General features: G+C 61.6%; 1 protein-coding gene across 1 annotated transcript; it reads left to right on the top strand.

The window, feature by feature from the left end:
• Positions 1–3,599: 3,599 nt before the first annotated feature.
• LOC119848910 (signal transducer and activator of transcription 5B-like) lies at positions 3,600–17,190 on the top strand. Its single transcript, XM_043503398.1, is given in 19 exon segments — positions 3,600–3,692; positions 4,432–4,569; positions 5,394–5,550; positions 6,044–6,133; positions 6,400–6,574; positions 7,060–7,190; positions 7,288–7,439; positions 7,950–8,105; positions 8,563–8,687; positions 8,690–8,741; positions 9,163–9,250; positions 9,328–9,450; positions 10,481–10,687; positions 11,373–11,467; positions 11,559–11,689; positions 13,187–13,342; positions 13,670–13,721; positions 14,556–14,663; positions 14,821–17,190. Coding segments are annotated over 18 exon segments (2,253 nt in total). The 5' UTR covers positions 3,600–3,692; positions 4,432–4,441; the 3' UTR covers positions 14,948–17,190.
• Positions 17,191–18,885: the final 1,695 nt, after the last annotated feature.

The following is an 18,885-nucleotide window of genomic DNA, read 5'->3' as shown; positions in this document are numbered from 1 at the left end:
AGAGGAACCTTTCCAGAAGGTGGCCATGGACATAGTGGGGCCTCTCAGCAAGACGACCCGGTCGGGGAAGAAATACATTCTGGTGGTGGTAGATTTCGCCACCCGCTACCCCGAGGCAGAGCCCTGAGCTTCCATTGAAGCAGACACCGTGGCAGATGCGCTGCTGACCATTTTCAGCCGAGTGGGTTCCCCAAGGAAGTCTTGACAGACCAATGATCCAACTTCATGTCGGCCCTGCTCTGGTGCTTGTGGGAGAAATGTGGGGTCCGGCACAACTGGGCCTCAGCGTATCACCCCCAGTCCAATGGGCTGGTGGAGAGGTTCAATGGGACACTAAAGATGATGCTGAAAACCTTTATGAACCAGCACCCGCAGGACTGGGACAAGTACTTACCTCACTTGCTGTCCGCGTACAGGGAGGTACCCCAGGAGTCTACCGGATTTTCACCTTTCAAACTATATAGGAGGAGGGTAAGGGGCCCCCTGGACCTGATGAGAGACGAATGGGAGGGGAAGGCCACTCCCGATGGAGAGTCAGTGGTGGAGTATGTCCTGATCTTCCGAGAGAGACTTGCTGAACTCGCGGGCCTGGCCAGGGAGAATCTGGCCAGAGCTCAGAAGAAGCAGAAGGTCTGGTATGACCGCACGGTGCGGGCCCGCGCCTACGCCACCGGGGATCCGGTGATGGTTCTCATCCCTGTGAGAAAGAACAAACTACAGGCCGCCTAGGAGGGACTGTTCAAGATTGTCAAGCAGCTAAATGAGGTAAACTATGTGGCGGAGCTCTTGAACCGGGCCCACCACCGCCGTGTGTACCATGTGAATATGATGAAGCCATATTATGCCGGGGGGATGTGGTGTTGGCCATGTGTGGACATTGGGAGGAGCAGGGAGATGACCCTTTAGTAGATTTATTCCCTGGGACCAGAGCTGGTTCACTCCTGGAAACAATTCCCCTCTCGGATCAGCTAACCCCTGCCCAGCAAGCTGAGATCAGGGGGGTGCTGCATCCGTACCGACAGCTGTTTTCCAACCAGCCTGGACACTCTAATCTGACTGTCCACCGGGTACAGACAGGGTCGCACCCACCGATAAGATGTTCCCCCTTCCGAGTGACAGGGAAAGCTGCTCAGGACCTGGAAAGAGAGGGCAGGGACATGCTGGCTTTGGGGGTGATCCAGCCATCTGCCAGCCCTTGGGCCTCGCTGGTGGTGCTGATCCCCAAAAAGGACAGGTCGATCCAGTTCTGTGTGGACTATCAGAAGTTCACTGCCATCACTGATGCCTACCCCATGTCCAGGTCTGATGAGCTCCTAGACAAATTGGGAGGAGCTCGATACCTCACCACCATGGATCTTACAAAGGGCTACTGGCAAGTGCCGCTGGATGCAGATGCCCGGCTGAAATCGGCCTTTATATCACCCCTCTGGGGCTCTCTGAGTTCCTGACCCTGCCTTTCGGCCTCAAGGGAGAGCCGGCCACCTTCCAGCGCCCTGGTGAATCAGCTACTGAGGGGGATGGTGAGTTTTGCCATGGCGTATATTGATAACATCTGTGTCTTTAGCCAGACCTGGGAGGACCATGTGTCCCAGGTGAGACTAGTGCTGAACCGACTCCAGGAGGCTGAGCTGACTGTAAAAGTGGAGAAGTGCAAGGTGGGGATGGCTGAAGTATCTTACCTGGGCCATCGGGTGGGGAGCGACCGCCTAAAGCCGGAACCAGCTAAGGTGGAGGTGATCAGAGACTGGCCCACTCCCCACACCAAAAAGTGGGTCCAAGCCTTTATTGGATTGGCAGGATACTACCAAAGGTTTGTGCCCCGCTTTAGCGCCATAGCCACCCCCATCACCGAGCTATGCAAGAAGGGGAAGCCAGACAAGGTGGTCTGGACTGAGCAGTGCCAGGAGGCTTTCCGGGCGCTGAAGGAGGCTCTGGCCAGTGGCCCAGTTCTGGCAAACCCAGACTTTGACAAGCCCTTTATGGTGTTCAGACACGGGACTGGGGTCGGTGTTAATGCACGAGGATGAAAAGGGGGAGAGACACCCCATCGTGAACCTGAGCAAGAAGTTGCTACCCTGGGAGCAACACTACGCAGCTATCGAGAAGGAGTGCTTGGCCATGGTGTGGGCCCTCAAGAAACTAGAGCCATATCTCTTCGGGCAACACTTCACCATGTAACCGACCACTCTCCCTGACCTGTCTGCACCAGATGAAAGGAGCCAACGCCAAACTCCTGAGGTGGAGCCTGCTCCTGCAGGATTATGACATGGACGTGGTCCACATGAAGGGAAGTGCCAACACGATAGCGGATGTGTTGTCCCGGAGAAAGGGCCCTGAACTTCCCCAGGTCACTGGTCAGAGTGACCCCACTCAGTTCAGTCTCGAGGGGGGGAGATGTGATGCAGTAGGGAGGGGGGAGTGTTGACCTCAGAATGTGGCAGGGGAGTTTCGCTGGGGATGGGAGACCTGAGAGCCTGTAACCTGACCCAGGAGGGGAAGGGGGAGGTAACACCTCTGCCCTGGGAATGTGGACAAAGGCTGCAGGAGGGAGCCTGCTGGGGAGGGGGTGTGTGTTTCAGTTTGGTGCTGGGTGGTGGAACGCAGGGAACCCCAGGGCTGGGGTCTAAGCTCCCTGATCCCCCAGAAGGACTTGACTGAGGGGTCCTGGTTGTACCCACAAGCTCTGTTTCAGACGGTGTTCCTATTGTCCAATAAACCTTCCATTTTAATGGCTGGCTGAGAGTCACAGTGAATCCTAGGAAGAGGGGTGCAGGCCCCGGACTCCCCCACACTCCGTGATAATCCTCCTCTAGCTTTGGTCCATGTACAGAATAACAACCTACTACTGCTGTTGATTAATGCTTAGCTCAAGTGGCAGAGGTCTGTGTGGTGGATGTGAAAGTCCAACCCTGCTGATGACACTTGGGGGTCAACGTGATGCCATGTGATGGAGTTCATGTCTGGGGGGTTTGGCAGATTCTTCCCCAGTTCATTTGTTTTCCTAAAAACCTAGGAAATTGCACAGAGAACTGTTTTAAACTAATGTTAATAAGGGTACGAAGTTGAACACTCAGCAGTTAGGAAGTGCCAAAGGAAGGTTGCCCAGGCGTTAATTGTGGCATTTCATAACTTTTCAGTGCTTGATTTGAACCCTGAGTCATGTTCTGTAAGGTTGTCTGTGCTTGTGGTATTTATACCAGCATCCTAGGCTGGCGCTGCTCGCCCCGGCCCATGAGCTCCTCTCGTGCACCTTGTTGCGTCACCTGTAAAAACTCTGTCGGGCGAGTTGTTTTTCCAAGATCTGTCAAGCTTGAAGAGGGAAGCTCTTGCTTTTTATAGGCGCTGGCTCTGTCCGGCCATTCTATATTTGCCTCCAGGGATTGCATTTGTTGCCATGTGTGCTCTCGCCACGAGCCAGTTTAAATACCTAAACCCCCAGAATAAAGTGCCAGGCAAGAGCATGGCTGCATGGTGCGGCCTGGGCCCAGAATAGAAGCTGGCGCTTCTCCCCTAGTGTTTGGAGAGTCTGACTAGCCTGAAATAGCTCCAAGAATCTGATTTCAGAACCGACCGCGACCTCGCCCGTTTCTTTTCCCCTGAGTGTTTGTGTACAGCCGATAGCGGGCGTGTGCAGAGTGTGCTCCTGAACCCGGGCCCCCAGGTCTGCGCTGCAAGGACCCTGCGGGAGGCACGTAAGACCCCATCCCTGTGCTGGCTGTTGTGCTATCCTGGATGAAGGGCCCTGAACGCTTGGTCGTTTTGCTTCCATGGCAGTTTAACAGGGCAGGGACCGTTCTGTAGCAGAACTGGGTCTCTGCCCCCGAGGAGCTGGACTGCATGGGCTGTGCTGGGCGAACCCCTGAGAACCTGTGCCACGTGCATGTGGGTGATTCCTGAATGGGTGGGTGCTGGCCTGTTCCATCACACCCTCGGCCAGCTCCTCCCATCAGCTTCTCAGGGAAGGCAGGCGAAGGACTGGGGAAGTTGTCTGGGTGCTGGAAGCCAGGGAAGGTGGCCGGGGAAGACAGGCAAGGGGCTAGGGCAGACATTTCCTCTCTGCGCTGGTCAGTTCCCCCTGTCCCCTTTTCACGGTGGATGACTTCACTTGCCTGGACCGAGGCTGAGCTCTCTGGGTGCATGCTAAGGGAGATGGTTATTGCATTGCCTGTCATTACAAGGGACTGTACATAGCTGGATTCTTCAGGGGCCCTCCCTGGGAGGCGGAGGGGGAGTCTGATCCTGGGTCCCCAGAAGCCTTTCCCAGCAGTGCATGTGATGTTAGAGCCAGGAAGTCTCCCTCCCACGCTAGAATAGAGGCTGCCCCGGGCAGCTGTTGTCTGACGCTGCTCTAGGCTGATGGCACAGAGGGCCCTGCTCCCCCTAAGTGTGGACAGAGGGTCCTTGTCCTGATGGCGTCTCCTTGCCCCCCAGGTTCTGAACAATGGCTGTGTGGATCCAGGCCCAGCAGCTGCAGGGAGAGGCCCTGCGCCAGATGCAGGCACTGTACGGCCAGCACTTCCCCATCGAGGTGCGGCATTACCTGTCGCAGTGGATCGAGAGCCAAGCATGGTAGGTGAGCCCGCCCCGCTGCTGCCTGACACACTCCAGTTGGTCCTTCAGGCCATCGAGAGGAGACGTGGCTTGGCTGCCAAGTGCCCTGACAAACCCATGTCTAAGGGGCTGGAAATGGGGCTGTGGGCCTGGCCTTACCAACTCGCTGGCTCCGGTCAGTGGTGTCTGTGGGGGATCCCCAATGAGCTCTACACTCCAGAGGCCATGGCACATAGACCAGCTGTTCAGCTTCCTCTCGCCTGTCCCCAGGCAGGGCCAAGGCACGGGGGTGGAGCCGGGAGACTCAGAGCTGGGAGGAGGCGGAAGGTTAAGTCTTTGCAGGGTCCCCTGAGCTGTTGGGCAGTCCTGGGATCTGACAGCCCCACAGCTGAGTGGAGCCTGGCCTAATGGTTAGAGCCGAGCCTGGGGACTCTTTGCTCTGGCCCTCCTCCCTGTCCTGCCACCTGTTCTCTGGGGCCTTGGCCAGTCACTGCTGCGCTCCGGGCCTCACTTTCCCCTTACCCACCATGGTGCTTGGAGATGCCCCAACGAAAGGTATGACCCTCCCTGTCTGCGACCCACACGTCTGGTCTGGGGGTCCTGGTGCAATGGGGGGCTGGCACTGTGCTGGAGAGCAGGGTCAGGGTCGGGGGGGCAGGCTCAGGATAGGGCTTTGCTCCCATTCACTGTGGGCTTTGTGTGGTGGGTTGGCTGGATCATCCCAGTTGGCTGAGGGACAGACGCAGGGGGGCCTCAGTTGTGGGGGGTTGGGTTCCCGCAGCAGATGCAGTCCCTGTGTCGAGTTGGGCCCTCTCCCCACCCCCGATCTCTTTCTGTGCCAGGGACTCCATCGACCTCGATAACCCCCAGGAGAACCTCAAAGCCACCCAGCTGCTGGAGGGGCTGATCCAGGAGCTGCAGAAGAAGGCAGATCACCAAGTGGGCGAGGACGGGTTCTTGCTGAAGATCAAGCTGGGGCACTATGCCACTCAGCTGCAGGTCAGTGCCCAGAGCCACAATGGGGCGGCCTTTCCCCTCGTGTCCTGCCAGGGGCTGGGCGCTCCCCCGTGGGCTGGCCAAGCCTGGCGCGTAGCAAGGGGCTGGGACAGCAGCAGAGTGTGTGATGGCAGGTGCCTGGTGCCCGTCGCTCCCTTCTCCTCACCGCATGGGACCAGCGCATCCCTGAGCCCCTCCGCTGCTGCCCTGAGCTCCATCCCCTGGCATGTCGCAGCCCCCCGCCAGCCGCTTCCGTCCTCCGCAGGCTCCTCGTCTGGCCAAGGGGAGCTGCCGTCCTGGCACAGGCGGGCTGGGGTGACCCCCCATCTCACTCACGTGGCCTGGGAGCAGGGATGCTGGCAAGGTAGGTTAGGGCAGGAGCAGCCCCCCCTGCCCAGTGCCCATGGCACCCCTTTTCCCCCAGCCTGGGACGGTGAGAGTCCCTGCCTAGCCCCGCTCTGCGCCTGCCTCAGGGCCTTTGCTTTCCCTCCTGCAGAACACGTACGACCGGTGCCCTATGGAGCTGGTGCGCTGCATCCGCCACATCCTGTACCATGAGCAGCGGCTGGTTCGGGAGGCCACTAACGTGAGTAGCCAGACGGGGGCTTTGTCTCGCTCCCCCGTCTCTCTGGACAGTGCCCCAGCCCAGCCCCGGCGCTGACTCTGCTGGGATCACCCTGGGGCCCCTCACCCCACCCTGTGCACGTGGCTCCAGCCACTGCCCCATGGCGTGAGCCTTGGCCTCCGTACTCTGGGTCCCGTCGCTGCCCCCCATGGCAGCCCCTGCAGCCCTGCCTCTCCCTGCCCCAGGCGTGGGGGGCACAGCACTGACCTGGTGCCCCCTCTCTGCAGAGCCCCTCCCCGGCCAGCAGCCTGGCGGACGCCATGTCCCAGAAGCACCTGCAGATCAACCAGACCTTCGAGGAGCTGCGCCTCGTCACCCAGGACACGGAGAACGAGCTGAAGAAGCTGCAGCAGACGCAGGAGTATTTCATCATCCAGTACCAGGAGAACATGCGCCTCCAAGGTGGGGGGACGGGGGGCGCTCTAGCCATGGGGAGAGGGAGGGGCCATGGGGATGGACTGATGGAGGCAGGGACCTGCCCTGAGATCCCATCCTTGGGGAGACACCAGCCCGTGCCAGCAAACGTGCCGAAGCACTTGCCCCGTCCCAGCTGCCGAGGGGGCACCAGGCCCTGGGCTCCAGCGGGGGCTGCAGCTGGCGTGGGGGAGACTCTGCCATAGCATCTGGGGGGCATCATCTCACCTGCCTGCCGTGCCCCCATGAGGAGGCTGCAGGTATGTGAGCACATCCAGGACGGTTCCCCTCCCGCCGCAGTCCCATGGGAGTCCCCAGCTCAGCAGCGTCCCACCAGCTCCATGGGGGCTGGAGAGCGAGTCTCCCCCCATCCCAGGGGCAGGCCTGGTGCAGGGGTTCTGGAGATGCCACGAGGGTCGGGAGCCCCCGGGACAGGCGGGGCTCAGGCCTAACCCTCTTGGCCTCCTCCCCAGCTCAGTTCTCCCAGCTCTCCCAGCTGGGCCCCCAGGAGCGCATGTCCCGCGAGACGACGCTGCAGCAGAAGAAGGCGTCGCTGGAGGCCTGGCTGCACCGGGAGGCCCAGACACTACAGCAATACCGAGTGGTGAGTGCCAACCTGGGGGGACCCCACTCCCTGCCCTAGTGCCTGCAGGGGGCAGTGACGCCCCCGTCCCCCCGCTAACACCCCGTCCCCCTCGCAGGAGCTGGCAGAGAAGCACCAGAAAACCCTGCAGCTGCTGCGCAAGCAACAGACGACCATCCTGGATGATGAGCTGATCCAGTGGAAGCGGCGGCAGCAGCTGGCGGGGAACGGTGGCCCCCCCGAGGGCACCCTGGACGTGCTGCAGTCCTGGTGCGTCCGCCCCTCCCAGCGCTGGCGGGAACGGGGCTCGCGGCCTTGTGGGAAATGGGGACTGGGCACCCCGGAGCTGCCGCTTGGCCCCATGGCAGTTGGCTGGGAAACCAGCGAACGGTGCCGCCAGCAGCAGGGAATCCGGGGCAGTCACCAGGGCCGCCCTGGGTCGCAAGAGGCAGCCCCGGGGGGTGACCCTGGCGGGTGACCCTGCCCTCACTGGGGTTATTAGTCCAGGGTACCAGGGTGGTCACCTGCCCCCATCGCCAGGGAGGTGGGACTGGATTCCTGGGGCGGCTGAGCTCCCCACAGGGCTAGGCTAAGGCCGGACCGCACCAGCCTGGGTTGGCCTGGCTTGGCCTGGACACCGTGGCCTGGGGGGGACCCCGTGGGGGAGGCGCAGACAGAGAGCCCCATGACCAGCAGATACGGGACTCCACAGCCTGGGGCTCTGAGACGTCCCTGGGCCTTGCCAGAGCGCTGACCTGGCCCGGGGGCCCCTCGCCCCAGGTGTGAGAAGCTGGCCGAGATCATCTGGCAGAACCGGCAGCAGATCCGTCGGGCCGAGCACCTGTGCCAGCAGCTGCCCATCCCGGGGCCCGTAGAGGAGATGCTGGCTGAGCTCAATGGCACCATCACAGACATCATCTCCGCCCTGGTGACCAGGTAATGCAGGGGGCAGAGCCGGGCTGTGCCCGACTGCCCCACACGGGCTGGGAGGGCTGCGGCTGCCCCACATAGGCTGGAGGGAGAGAGCTGGGCTGGGCCATCTGCCCCACCCGGGCTGGGAGGGCTGAGGCTGAGCTCAGGGTACGGTTTGGGAACAGGCTCAGACTCTGACCTGACCAGGCAGGAACTGGGCTGCGAGGGTCCACGGGCCGGCTAGGTCGGGGGGGGGGGGGGGGATGCCGCTGGCACTGCAGGCGGGTGGCGAGAGAAAGGGGCTCGTGGGGCAAGCGCTCTGGGTGGGAGGGGGCTTGGAAAGCAGATCTGGGTGCAGGTGCTGAGAGCCAGGGCGGGGCTGTGGTGGTGTCGTTGCCTCTCCCCGCACCTGGCGGTTGTAGCCCGGCCCCTGGGCCCATCTTGCAGCCGCAGGCCCCGTGACGCTGGCTCCTCCCCCCAGCACCTTCATCATCGAGAAGCAGCCCCCCCAGGTGCTGAAGACTCAGACCAAGTTCGCGGCCACGGTGCGGCTGCTGGTGGGGGGGAAGCTGAACGTGCACATGAACCCGCCCCAGGTGAAGGCCACCACATCAGCGAGCAGCAAGCCAAGGCCCTTCTGAAGAACGAAAGCACCCGCAAGTAATGCCCCCCCGCCACTCGCCCAGGGCAGGTCCTGGGGACACCCAAGCTGGCCCCGCTGAGCCGCGCGGCTCCTGTTGAGTCCGGGGTGGGGTAACTGGGGGTCTCTGGCAGGACCCTGTGGGGCTGGTCCCTTGTTCTCTCTGCGTCCCGTTGCTCACGTAACCTGGATCCCCTGGAGAGAGCCCAGCCCAGCACATGGCTGGCGCTGCCTCCTCTGACCCCCGGGGTATCGCTGAGCGGAGGGAGGGTCAGCCTTACACCTGTGGGGCTGGTGACCGGCCCCTGTCCCAGCACCCCCAGTGGAGTCCCCTGAGCTGCCTCCCATGGTGACTGTCGGCACCGCCCAGCCTCCCCCCCGCCCCCAGCAGTCAGAGCTAGCCCAGTGCCTGGCCCCCCTCACCTACCTTTCCCGTTGCAGCGAGAGCAGTGGGGAGATCCTGAACAACTGCTGCGTGATGGAGTACCACCAGGCCACGGGCACCCTGAGCGCCCACTTCAGGAACATGGTGAGAGCCGGGCCGCAGGCACCGTCCCCCGCCCCCTGCCCCCACCCGCCTCTCACGCTCTGCCCTGCCTCCCGCAGTCCCTGAAACGCATCAAGCGCTCGGACCGGCGCGGCGCGGAGTCGGTGACCGAGGAGAAGTTCACCATCCTCTTCGAGTCGCAGTTCAGCGTTGGCGGCAACGAGCTGGTCTTCCAGGTCAAGGTAAAGCTGGCACCGCTGCCCAGGACCCGCCCAGCACTGGGGGCTCGAGGAGCCCTTCTTGGGCTGCTGTCAGGCTGGGCCGTGTCGCCCGTCCCCAGGACGGTGTCTCCGGGTTGAGGGAGGGAGGGACACAGGAATTCCGGAGCCTCGGTCACTAGCTGGGGCAGCCCGGGGGGCGCAGGGTCCGTGGGCTGGGCATGGAGGCGAGAAGCACGGGGGGGCTTGGTCTGATTGAGAGTCGCCCAGCGGCAGGTGGGGGAAGGGCAGGAACCGGAGCTGGGTCCAGCCCCCACGCCCGCCCCACACTCAGCCTGGCCCTGCTGGTTCCCACAGAACGCTGTCCCTGCCAGTGGTGGTGATCGTGCACGGGAGCCAGGACAACAACGCCACGGCCACCGTGCTCTGGGATACGCCTTCGCTGAGCCGGTGAGCAGCCAGCGCCGCCGGGGGGCAGAGTCCCACACCCGGGGCCTCCCGCTTCACTTGGGCAATGCACATCTGGGGCCCCTTAGGTCCCCCACATCATCAGGTCCCCTTGGTCTGGGCCCCCCGACCTGGCCCCTCCTGCAGCCCTCTCTGTTCTTGCCTGGGCAGTCTCCCATTCCTGCCCCCAGTCGGCCTCTGCACCAGGAGTTCTGGGGGAGGGAGGCACACGGGGAGGGCGAGGGGAGCTCTGGGAGTGGGGGGACCGGGGTGCAGGGGGTGAGGGCCAGTGGAAGGGGGACAGGACTTCTCGGGGGGGGGAGGAGGAGTGCGAGGGGCGCTCTGGGAGTGGGGGGTTGGGGGCACAGGGGAAGGGGGACAGGAGTTCTCGGGAGGAGGGGGAGGGGAGCTCTGGGAGTGGGTGGCACGGGCAGGTGGAGGGGGACTCTGGAGGGGGCGCAGGGGGTGAGTGCCACAGGACGGGGGCACTGGGATAGTGCATGGATGGTGCTGGCTTCTGGGGCTGGAGCCCTTCCCTCTGAGTTCCCTGCCCGGGTGCAACTGGAGCCCCCCTGACCCTGGGCACCCATGCTGCCCCCTCCCGCAGGGCCGGGTGCCGTTTGCCGTGCCCGACAAGGTGCTGTGGCCCCAGCTGTGTGAGGCGCTCAACATGAAGTTCAAGGCTGAGGTGCAGAGCAGCCGGGGGCTGACGAAGGAGAACTTGCTCTTCCTGGCCCAGAAGCTCTTCAACAGCAGCAGTGCCCAGCTGGAGGAATACAGCGCCATGTCCGTCTCCTGGTCCCAGTTCAACAGGGTGAGCCGCGCCACCCCACCAGCCTCTGCTGGTGGGCCTTGGCCAGGAGGGCAACAGGGGTGCCAGCTGGGCAGGGGAAGGGATCCTGTAGTAGCTGAGTGGCATCACTTGTGGGTACTGGTGAGATGCCCCAACAGTGCGCCTCCCCCCAGGCTCCTGGCCAGGCATGGAGACTTGCTGTCCCATCGGGGCAGCGTGCCAGGAATCCCTTTGGCACAGGCTGGCAGTCGCATCTCGCTGCAGAACAGCGCATGGCATGTGGGAAGGAGCAAGAAGCAAATGGTGCTGACAGACTGCAAGAGACGGGATGCTGGCCCCAGCTCACACTGACACCAGACCAGCCTTCCCCTCCCAAGGAAGCAGGCGGGGATGGTGGCAATCCATCACCCCCTGGGTTAGGGGCCTGGCACACTTCCACTGTGCCACTCTGCTGCCTTCCTCCCTCTGACTAGCACAGGAGAGACGCCAGGCTTGCCTGCGCTGGCAGGACTGTGCCCACAGCTGCTCCCAGGAGCAGAGCCTGCTCACCCAGTGCTCGTTGTGATGCCTGCATGCATGTTAGGTGTGCATGAATCCCTGGTGCCAAGCCAGTTCTCCCTGTGGCCAGAGCCAGGCTGGGGGACAGGAGCAGCTGTCTTAGGGCATGCTGGGCTCAGAGATGCTCAGGGTCTTTTTTCTTTACCAGGAAAACTTGCCAGGGCGGAATTACACTTTCTGGCAGTGGTTTGACGGGGTCATGGAGGTGCTGAAGAAGCATCTTAAGCCTCACTGGAATGATGGGTGAGAACCTCCTTCCTGTAACGGCTGGCACGGCACAACCACCCCTTTCCCCCCGACTGCCAGCCCCTCACCCCCCTTCTCTGTGCTCCAGGGCCATCCTGGGCTTCGTCAACAAGCAGCAAGCGCACGACCTGCTGATCAACAAGCCGGACGGGACCTTCCTGCTGCGGTTTAGCGACTCCGAGATCGGGGGCATCACCATTGCCTGGAAGTTCGACTCACGTGAGTCAGGGTGGGCCTGGGCAGCCTGGAGCCAGATCCATGCCTGGGCTGGAACAGGGCCAGCTCAACCCTGGCCCGTGAGTCAGTTCATGGCCCGTGAGCTGGGCATGGTGCAGAACAAACCCAGTCGTCGTGCTGGGGCAGTTCCTGCCTCTGGCTCCTCCTGCTTGGAAGGCCGGCTGTGCTCCTAGGGCAGGGGCAGACAAACTTTTTGGCCTGAGGGCCACATTGGGTTTCTGAAATTGTATGGAGGGCTGGTTAGGGGAGGCTGTGCCCCCCCCCAAACAGCCATGCATGGCCTGGCCCCTGCCCCCATCTGACCACAGCCCGTGGGTTGTAGTTTGCCCACCTCTGTCCTAGCGGTTATGCTGTGCTGATTTGTTACTGATGTCGGGAGACCAGGTAAAGGTGCTCAGGCCAGGATAGTGTAGCCCCCTTCCCATGCAGGAACCAGGCTATGTTGGTGCAAGCCTTGCCCTGCTGTCTAACCTCAGCCATGCTAGGGTGGTTGCACCATTAACTATACCAGCATGACTGGCTAGGGGATGCAGACCTCCGCTGGCTGGCTGGGAGCTCTGGAGAGCCATTGGAAAGGGTAGCTTTGGGTTTTCTCTTTAGCTCAGAACGTGTGGCCTAGGCTGCTCCAGGCTGTCACGATTCTCTTCCCATTTATGAAATCCAGGGCAGGCCATTGTGCGGCGGGTCCATGCTGAGCAGTACGGTAAATCTTCTAAAGGGTGTTTTGTCACGAGAGCTGTGTTTAAAGAGATCTATGTGAAAATACAACCAGAGCAGAGTGTCACTCGCAACGAATTAGACTCCATGTTAAACCTGAAATAGCATCACAGCTCTGCCTCGCCTCTGGCTCTCAGCTCAGCTTGGCCCATCACAGCAGAGTTTTCAGGTCACTTTGGCTTCTAGTTAGTTTCACTTTCTGGCTCTCTGTGGAGCTGTTGTGTCAGATGATGTGTTGCAAGGGAGTGGGTGAGCTCAAAGAAAAGCTATTTTCAGTAACTTGAGATTTTAAACAAATATGCTCGTGAAACGTATCAAAGGAGTTTGTACGCCCTGAATGCAGCAGCAGCCCTGGCACTCGGCATGAGCCGGTGGGAAACTCATGGGACTTGAATTGCAAGTCTGGCAATATTTGTTTTTTTTTCTTAAAGCCCCAGCTCCCGGACTCCGGCAATTCTGTGAGAATCTCACCTTTTTGTACACAAACAGTACGTTTCCAGCCCTGGGGGATGCAGGGAGGGAATCCTAAAGCTCAAAGGCAGAAGGTGGAGAAAAAGAACCTAATGTTGATTCTTACTGGAGGTCTCATGATTTTGAAGCCAGTCTCGCAGTTCCTCGAGGCCTGACTCCCAGGGGCCAGCTGTGCCGCACTAGGGCCTGTCTTAAGCAGCATTGCTCTTAAGCCCCTCTGCGGCACTGAGGAGACCCGTGGCTCTGGACTTTGCATTTCACTGTCATTTCTCTCCGCTGTTGCGTTTCTAGCTGAGAGGATGTTTTGGAACCTCATGCCCTTCACAACCAGAGACTTCTCCATCCGCTCGCTAGCCGACCGCCTGGGTGACCTCAATTACCTCATCTACGTGTTCCCTGACCGGCCTAAGGACGAAGTCTTCTCCAAGTACTACACGCCGGTTCTCTGTGAGTGCGCCACGCAGCACTGGGCCCTGCACTGGCCTGTGTTCCCCTCACCCTGCGGCACACACACGTTGGGCTCTGGGGCTGTGGGAGCTGGCACCAGCTCGTACCCCTGAGGGCCTAGCCCGTTAGCAGCCAACGGTTCCTCTCAGTGGTGTCTGGCCTCGTGGCACAGAGACCCGAGCCAGACAGTGCTGATGGGCTCTCCTGCTCATTGGAGCCCTTGTGCTGACCGGCTGCTAGCCCAGGTGATGCTGTCGGGTCAGTGCCTGGAACGTCCCCTGGCCTCTCCGTGCCTTAGCGCTGTCTTCTCTCTCGCCCTGTCTGTAGCTAAAGCCGTGGATGGATATGTGAAGCCACAGATCAAACAAGTGGTGCCAGAGTAAGTCCGTCTGGGCGTGCATGCGTCTGTCTGTGTGCTGTCCTCGGCCCGCGTCTCCCTCTTCCCCTCCGTTAACACCCCTTGTTGAGGAAATGTCAGATTCTGAACCAGTGTCCCAGCCCCGAGTCTCTTCTGCAGCCTTGAGCCTTACCAGGGGATGGGCCTGCAAGCTGCAGGCACCGTAGGGGGTGGGGAAGCTGCTTGCCCTGTTGCTCACAGGGGGCAGAGCAGGTGGCCAAGGGAGGAGCACTCCAGGCTGGCAGCCCTAGCAGGTGGCCCCACAGTCTGCAGGAGGAAGTGATGGGTGTCGGGATCCTGTGGCAGGGCTGGAGCCTGGCTCTGCGCCGGGTGTGTCGCACTGGGAGGATTTAAAACACCCCTGAGACGTGAACTGGCCATGGGGCTGTTTGCTGGGCACTTGGGAGGGGCTGGTATGGGCTGAGCAGGATTTGCACAGATGAGGCCGGCTCTGATTGTGGCCGTCCTCACTGACATGGCTTTCCCTGGACTGCGTGAGAGGGTGTAAAGCACCATGACACAGCCGTGGATATGGCCTCCTTCCCCCCGGCCCCAGGGGAGCTGAGGATGGCATTGATCCAGGAACTGGACCCATGTGAAATCCCTCAGCCCCCTCAGCTACCATCAGTAGCCCGAGGCCATGGAGCCAGCAGGACAGAAGTTGCCATTGCAGCCAGGGAGAGGAGCCGGCAGATTGGGGCAGAGCTGCAGCCTGCCCTTCGGTGTAATGCTTCCTCGCCCCCATGCTCTCATCACCCTTCCCATGGCCCTGGCACCCCCAACCCAGCTGACGCGCCGGTCCCTCATCTGTTCCAGATTTGCCAGCGCCTCTGGGGATCCCGCCGCCGGAACGGTCACCTACATGGATCAGGCACCGTCACCAGCCGTGTGCTCCCAGCCGCATTACAACGTCTACCCGCAGAAGTAGGTGCTGCTCCTTCCCCAGGCCTGAGCTGCGTTACGGGGGCGAGGGGTTCCCCTGTGCTGGGGAGGGGCATTTAGCTGGAGCATGCTGCTCCCGGCCCCTGGCATGGCTATTCTGGGATGCCTCCCCCAGGCTCGCCCTGTCTCTCTCTCTCAGCCCTGACTCCGTCCTGGATCCCGAGGGCGAGTTCGACCTGGACGATACGATGGACGTCGCACGACACGTGGAGGAGCTTCTCCGGCGGCCCATGGACACTCAGTGGATCCCCCACAGCCAGTCGTGACCCTGTGCTGTGGTACGGCCCCAGCCCGGCAGCCGTGTCCCTGGGAGACAATCCGGGGCGCGTGCCCCGTGGAGAGCAGCCCTGTGTTCGTGTCTCTGTGCGTGGGCCCATGTGTGTGGGGTGCTCATCCGGGGGCTTTGCTCTGTGCCAGCTGCAGTGTCCATGGCTGCGCTTGGCTCTTTGGTGTTTATCCCCGTGTACTAAAGGCAGTGGGCTTGTCATATGGTTTCCTTGTCTGTTCCTTTGAGGCCTGCCTTCAGCTTCTCGCTTCTGCAGCGCTTCTCCTCCCCGTGCAGCAGGTCCCTGGAGCCCCATGTGTTTCAGCGCCTGCTGGACTCGGATCCCTGCCCTTGTGCCCAGGGGCCTCTCAGCGTGGGGGGTGGGTCTGGGAGTTTGTTTGCGGTAATTGTCACATCTAGGACTTTTGTGTTCAAATTCTTTCCTTTTGTTACCAGCTCCCCCATCCCGGGGGGCGTGTGTGTGTGTTGGGTCCTGTTTGTGTGCACAGAGACCTGGGGACAAAGACTTTTTCTTCTCAGCCCAGGTAGCAGCATCTGCGCCTTGGGAGTGTCTTGCTGGGAAGGCGCCCCTCCAGGGCCCTTTTCTCCTCCCGGTTCCTGCCTGGCCCGTGTCTGCTCAGCCAGTGGGACGCTGCCCTTCCCCTATGTCTAGCGGTGGGGGGGGGGGTTAATAAACCCTGAGAGGAAGGAGGGGATTCCAGATGGACACGACTGCTCTGTGTGCAGGAGGAACGGGACTCCTGGCTGGGGTCTGGGTGAGGCGCGGCTCAGGCTGGGGTGAGAGGCTGCCGGTCCCGCCCCGGGTGCCCTCCCTCCCCTTCAACATTATTTTTCTACGGCTGAGTAAATAAAGCACAGAATATTTTTTTAATACAAAGCTCTGGATTCCACGTGTCTCTGTGGGAGCATCAGCTCTGGGCTCAGCAGCCAGCTGACGTCCTGGGGAGGGGTCAGACAGAGCCCCTGGGGCTGGGGCTGTTGGTGGGCCAGGCAGCAGGTGTTTGAGCCCAGGGCTGAGCTGCACCCTGTGCGGATGTGCGAGGGAGGAGCTGCTCTGGGGAAAATACTGCATTTGCCAGCTGGGTTCAGTGGTCAGACTCCATGGAGGCAGCCAGGCAGGAGGACAGGGGAGTTGTGACATTCCTCCCCCCGCTTTCTAGAGGACTTGCAGCAGCCCCCCCAGATGATCAACTGGCCCCGCATGGCCGGAGGCAGCAGGCGCTGAACCTGGTTACGGGTGTGTCGGGGCCCCAGCCAGGCCCTCTCGTCCCTCTGCTGCTTCCCTGTGTTCTGAGTGCCCTGAGCTGCATAAGGGGAGTCATGCCGCTGGGTCAGCCCTGAGCCACGTCTTGCCTAGCGCCCCATGAGCCCAGACCCAGAGACACCGTGCTTGTCACCTGGCAGGCTTTGCAAAGGACTTACTGGGCCGTGGCTGTGTGAGCCTCTGGCGAAGCGGCACTAGGGCTGGGTGGCTCCCAGCACAGACACCATTTGCACCAGTGCTGTCTGCCCTGGTTTGAACCTAAGACCAGCTGCCCTGAAGCAAAGCGTGTCTGCCCCTGGGCATTGCACTAGTCACTGAAATCCCCGAGGCCTGGACACAGGCAGGGCATGTGGGGAGGAGGCCGGGGCGCCTTGTCCGAATGGTCTGTCCCTTAGCTGGTCAGTGCTGCAGGCAGCGGGGGCAGCTGGCGTGTGAGTGTGTGCTTGGCTCAGCATTGCTGCAAATCCTGCACGTGGCCTTTCATGTGCGCAACTCCACAACCACCTGCTTTGCCAGACTGCACGCCCGCAGGGCAAGGGCTGGGGCTAGCCCTGGGCTCCTGGAGTGCTGGGCTGGCTCCTGCAGATAGAGCTAATATCATCCTGAAAACAAACAATTCCTTTTTTTTTTTTTAAAGAAAAATTCTCTTGCCAAGGCCCCGGCCAGGTGGGGGTGAGTTCTCACCTTTTGGAATTACAAGCAAATTTCAAAGAGAAGCAGGAAAAGCTTTGATGCGAGGTGGGACACCCACAGGTTAAAGATCACGACTCTTGTAGAAAGGAAAAAAAATATAATTTTAAAAACAGCCAGGCTGAAACTTTTTGATTTTCTTTTTAAAAACAAAACAAACCCACCAGAAAATCTTGTATGTGGAAATTGAATTATTTCAACTGCCTACTTTTAGTGTTGCAGTCTGCTCCTGACTTGCACAGGGCACTAATAAAGTATTGTCAACTCTGCTGGGGGCTGCAAAATTGTGTTTCTGTTTACAATACAGGCCTCATCTGCCCTGAGCGCTGCCCCCATAGGCCCTGGGCCCCCAGGCCTCTGGCCCCTACCGGTCCCATATGCCGCATGCCACCCAGCAGGCATGGGACCTCCTGTGCTATTTCTTAGTCTCCAAACACAGTGCACAATAGCCGGGGGGACTCCCTGCCACAAGAGCAGGCTCCAGGAAGAGAACTAGATCTTTAGCGGGAGAGCATGAACACACGGCGCAGCTCTGATAGGGCGGCAAGGATGCCAGCCATCCTCCCGCTGGCAGGGGCAGGAAGAAACTCCTTGGAGGGGCAGTTTCTCCCTGCACTGCACATTTTCTTGCACCTTACATTGAACGGGCTGGGCTTGGCCTCCAGTTGGGGTGCTGGAGCCCCTGGGTGGGCAGTGCCTGCTGCTGTGCTGGGGACGGCAGCTGCTGCCAGCGATGAGCCTTGGAGCTGTTTTTTCCCACTGTCTCCACGCTGGAGGTGTCATGGAGGCAGGGTCGGAGGAGAGACGAGGGGACTCATCTACCGCCCGGCTGGCAGCTGGGGTTGGGTTTCTGGCCAGGGCTGTAGCCTACTGCCCATCAGCCTGGTGTCTGGGGCCCCTGCCCCTTAAAATAGAGAGCAATGCTAGTCCCTGGCGGGCTCCTGGGGGCCCGGCCTCTGCTTCCATTTGGAGGAATGAACGCTCTGCTGTGGGTCTCAGGTTCACTGTTTGGGACGTCGGTGCCGGGGGGGCGGCGAGTCGCTCACTGGGGCAGAAAGGCCAGTTGCAGGGGGAAGGTTTGGTGGCGTCTCTGGCCGTCGGCCTGGCTCCCGAGGGTGCCGGGAGCCTGTGGGCCCAGGATGCTGCTATTAGCACTGATGGTGCCCCCTCTAGCTCTGCTTGTGCCCCCTCATTCCTGACCCCTAGCCCTGGACCCCCCCCCAGCTCTGCTTGTGCCCCCTCACTCCTGGCCCGGGGCCCCTCACTCCTGACCCCTGGCCCGGCCCCCCTCTAGCTCTGCTTGTGCCCCTCATGTCCTGACCCCTAGCCGCTGGACCCCCCCCAGCTCTGCTGGTGCCCCCTCACTCCTGACCCTGGCCTGGGCCCCTATCTAGCTCTGCCTTGTGCCCCCTCACATCCTGGCCCGGGGCCCCCTCACTCCTGACCCTGGCCCGGGCCCCCTCTAGCTCTGCTTGTGCCCCCTCATTCCTGACCCTAGCCCTGGACCCCCCCAGCTCTGCTGGTGCCCCCTCACTCCTGACCCCTAGCCCTGGACCCCCCCAGCTCTGCTGGTGCCCCCTCATTCCCGACCCCTGGCCTGGGCCCCCCCCCAGCTCTGCCGGTGCCGCCTGCCCTGGGGCCGCAGGGCGGGACCCCCGTTCCGGGGGGGTGTCAATGGGCATCTGGCCCTTTAAGAGCAGAGGCCGCTCCCGTCCCTTTAATTCCCGTCACTTCAGCGGGAGGCGGAGTGTCCGGGGGGGGCGACACGGGGGGGGCCGGTAGGAGACGCGGCTCCTGGCGGGGGAGGGGGGCTGCGGAACCGGCCGGCGGCACTGGGGGGCCCGAGATACTGGGGGGGCACTGGAGCCATAGAGGTGTTGGGGGGCCGGGGGGTTGCGGGGGGCACTGGGGCCATTGAGGTGTTGGGGGGACAGGTGGGGTTGCGGGGGGCACTGGGACCATTG

The sequence above is a fragment of the Dermochelys coriacea genome, chromosome 27 (assembly GCF_009764565.3).
Source record: "Dermochelys coriacea isolate rDerCor1 chromosome 27, rDerCor1.pri.v4, whole genome shotgun sequence".
In the NCBI taxonomy this organism is placed as follows: Eukaryota; Metazoa; Chordata; order Testudines; family Dermochelyidae; genus Dermochelys; species Dermochelys coriacea.
This window is presented reverse-complemented; position numbering and strand designations above follow the sequence as displayed.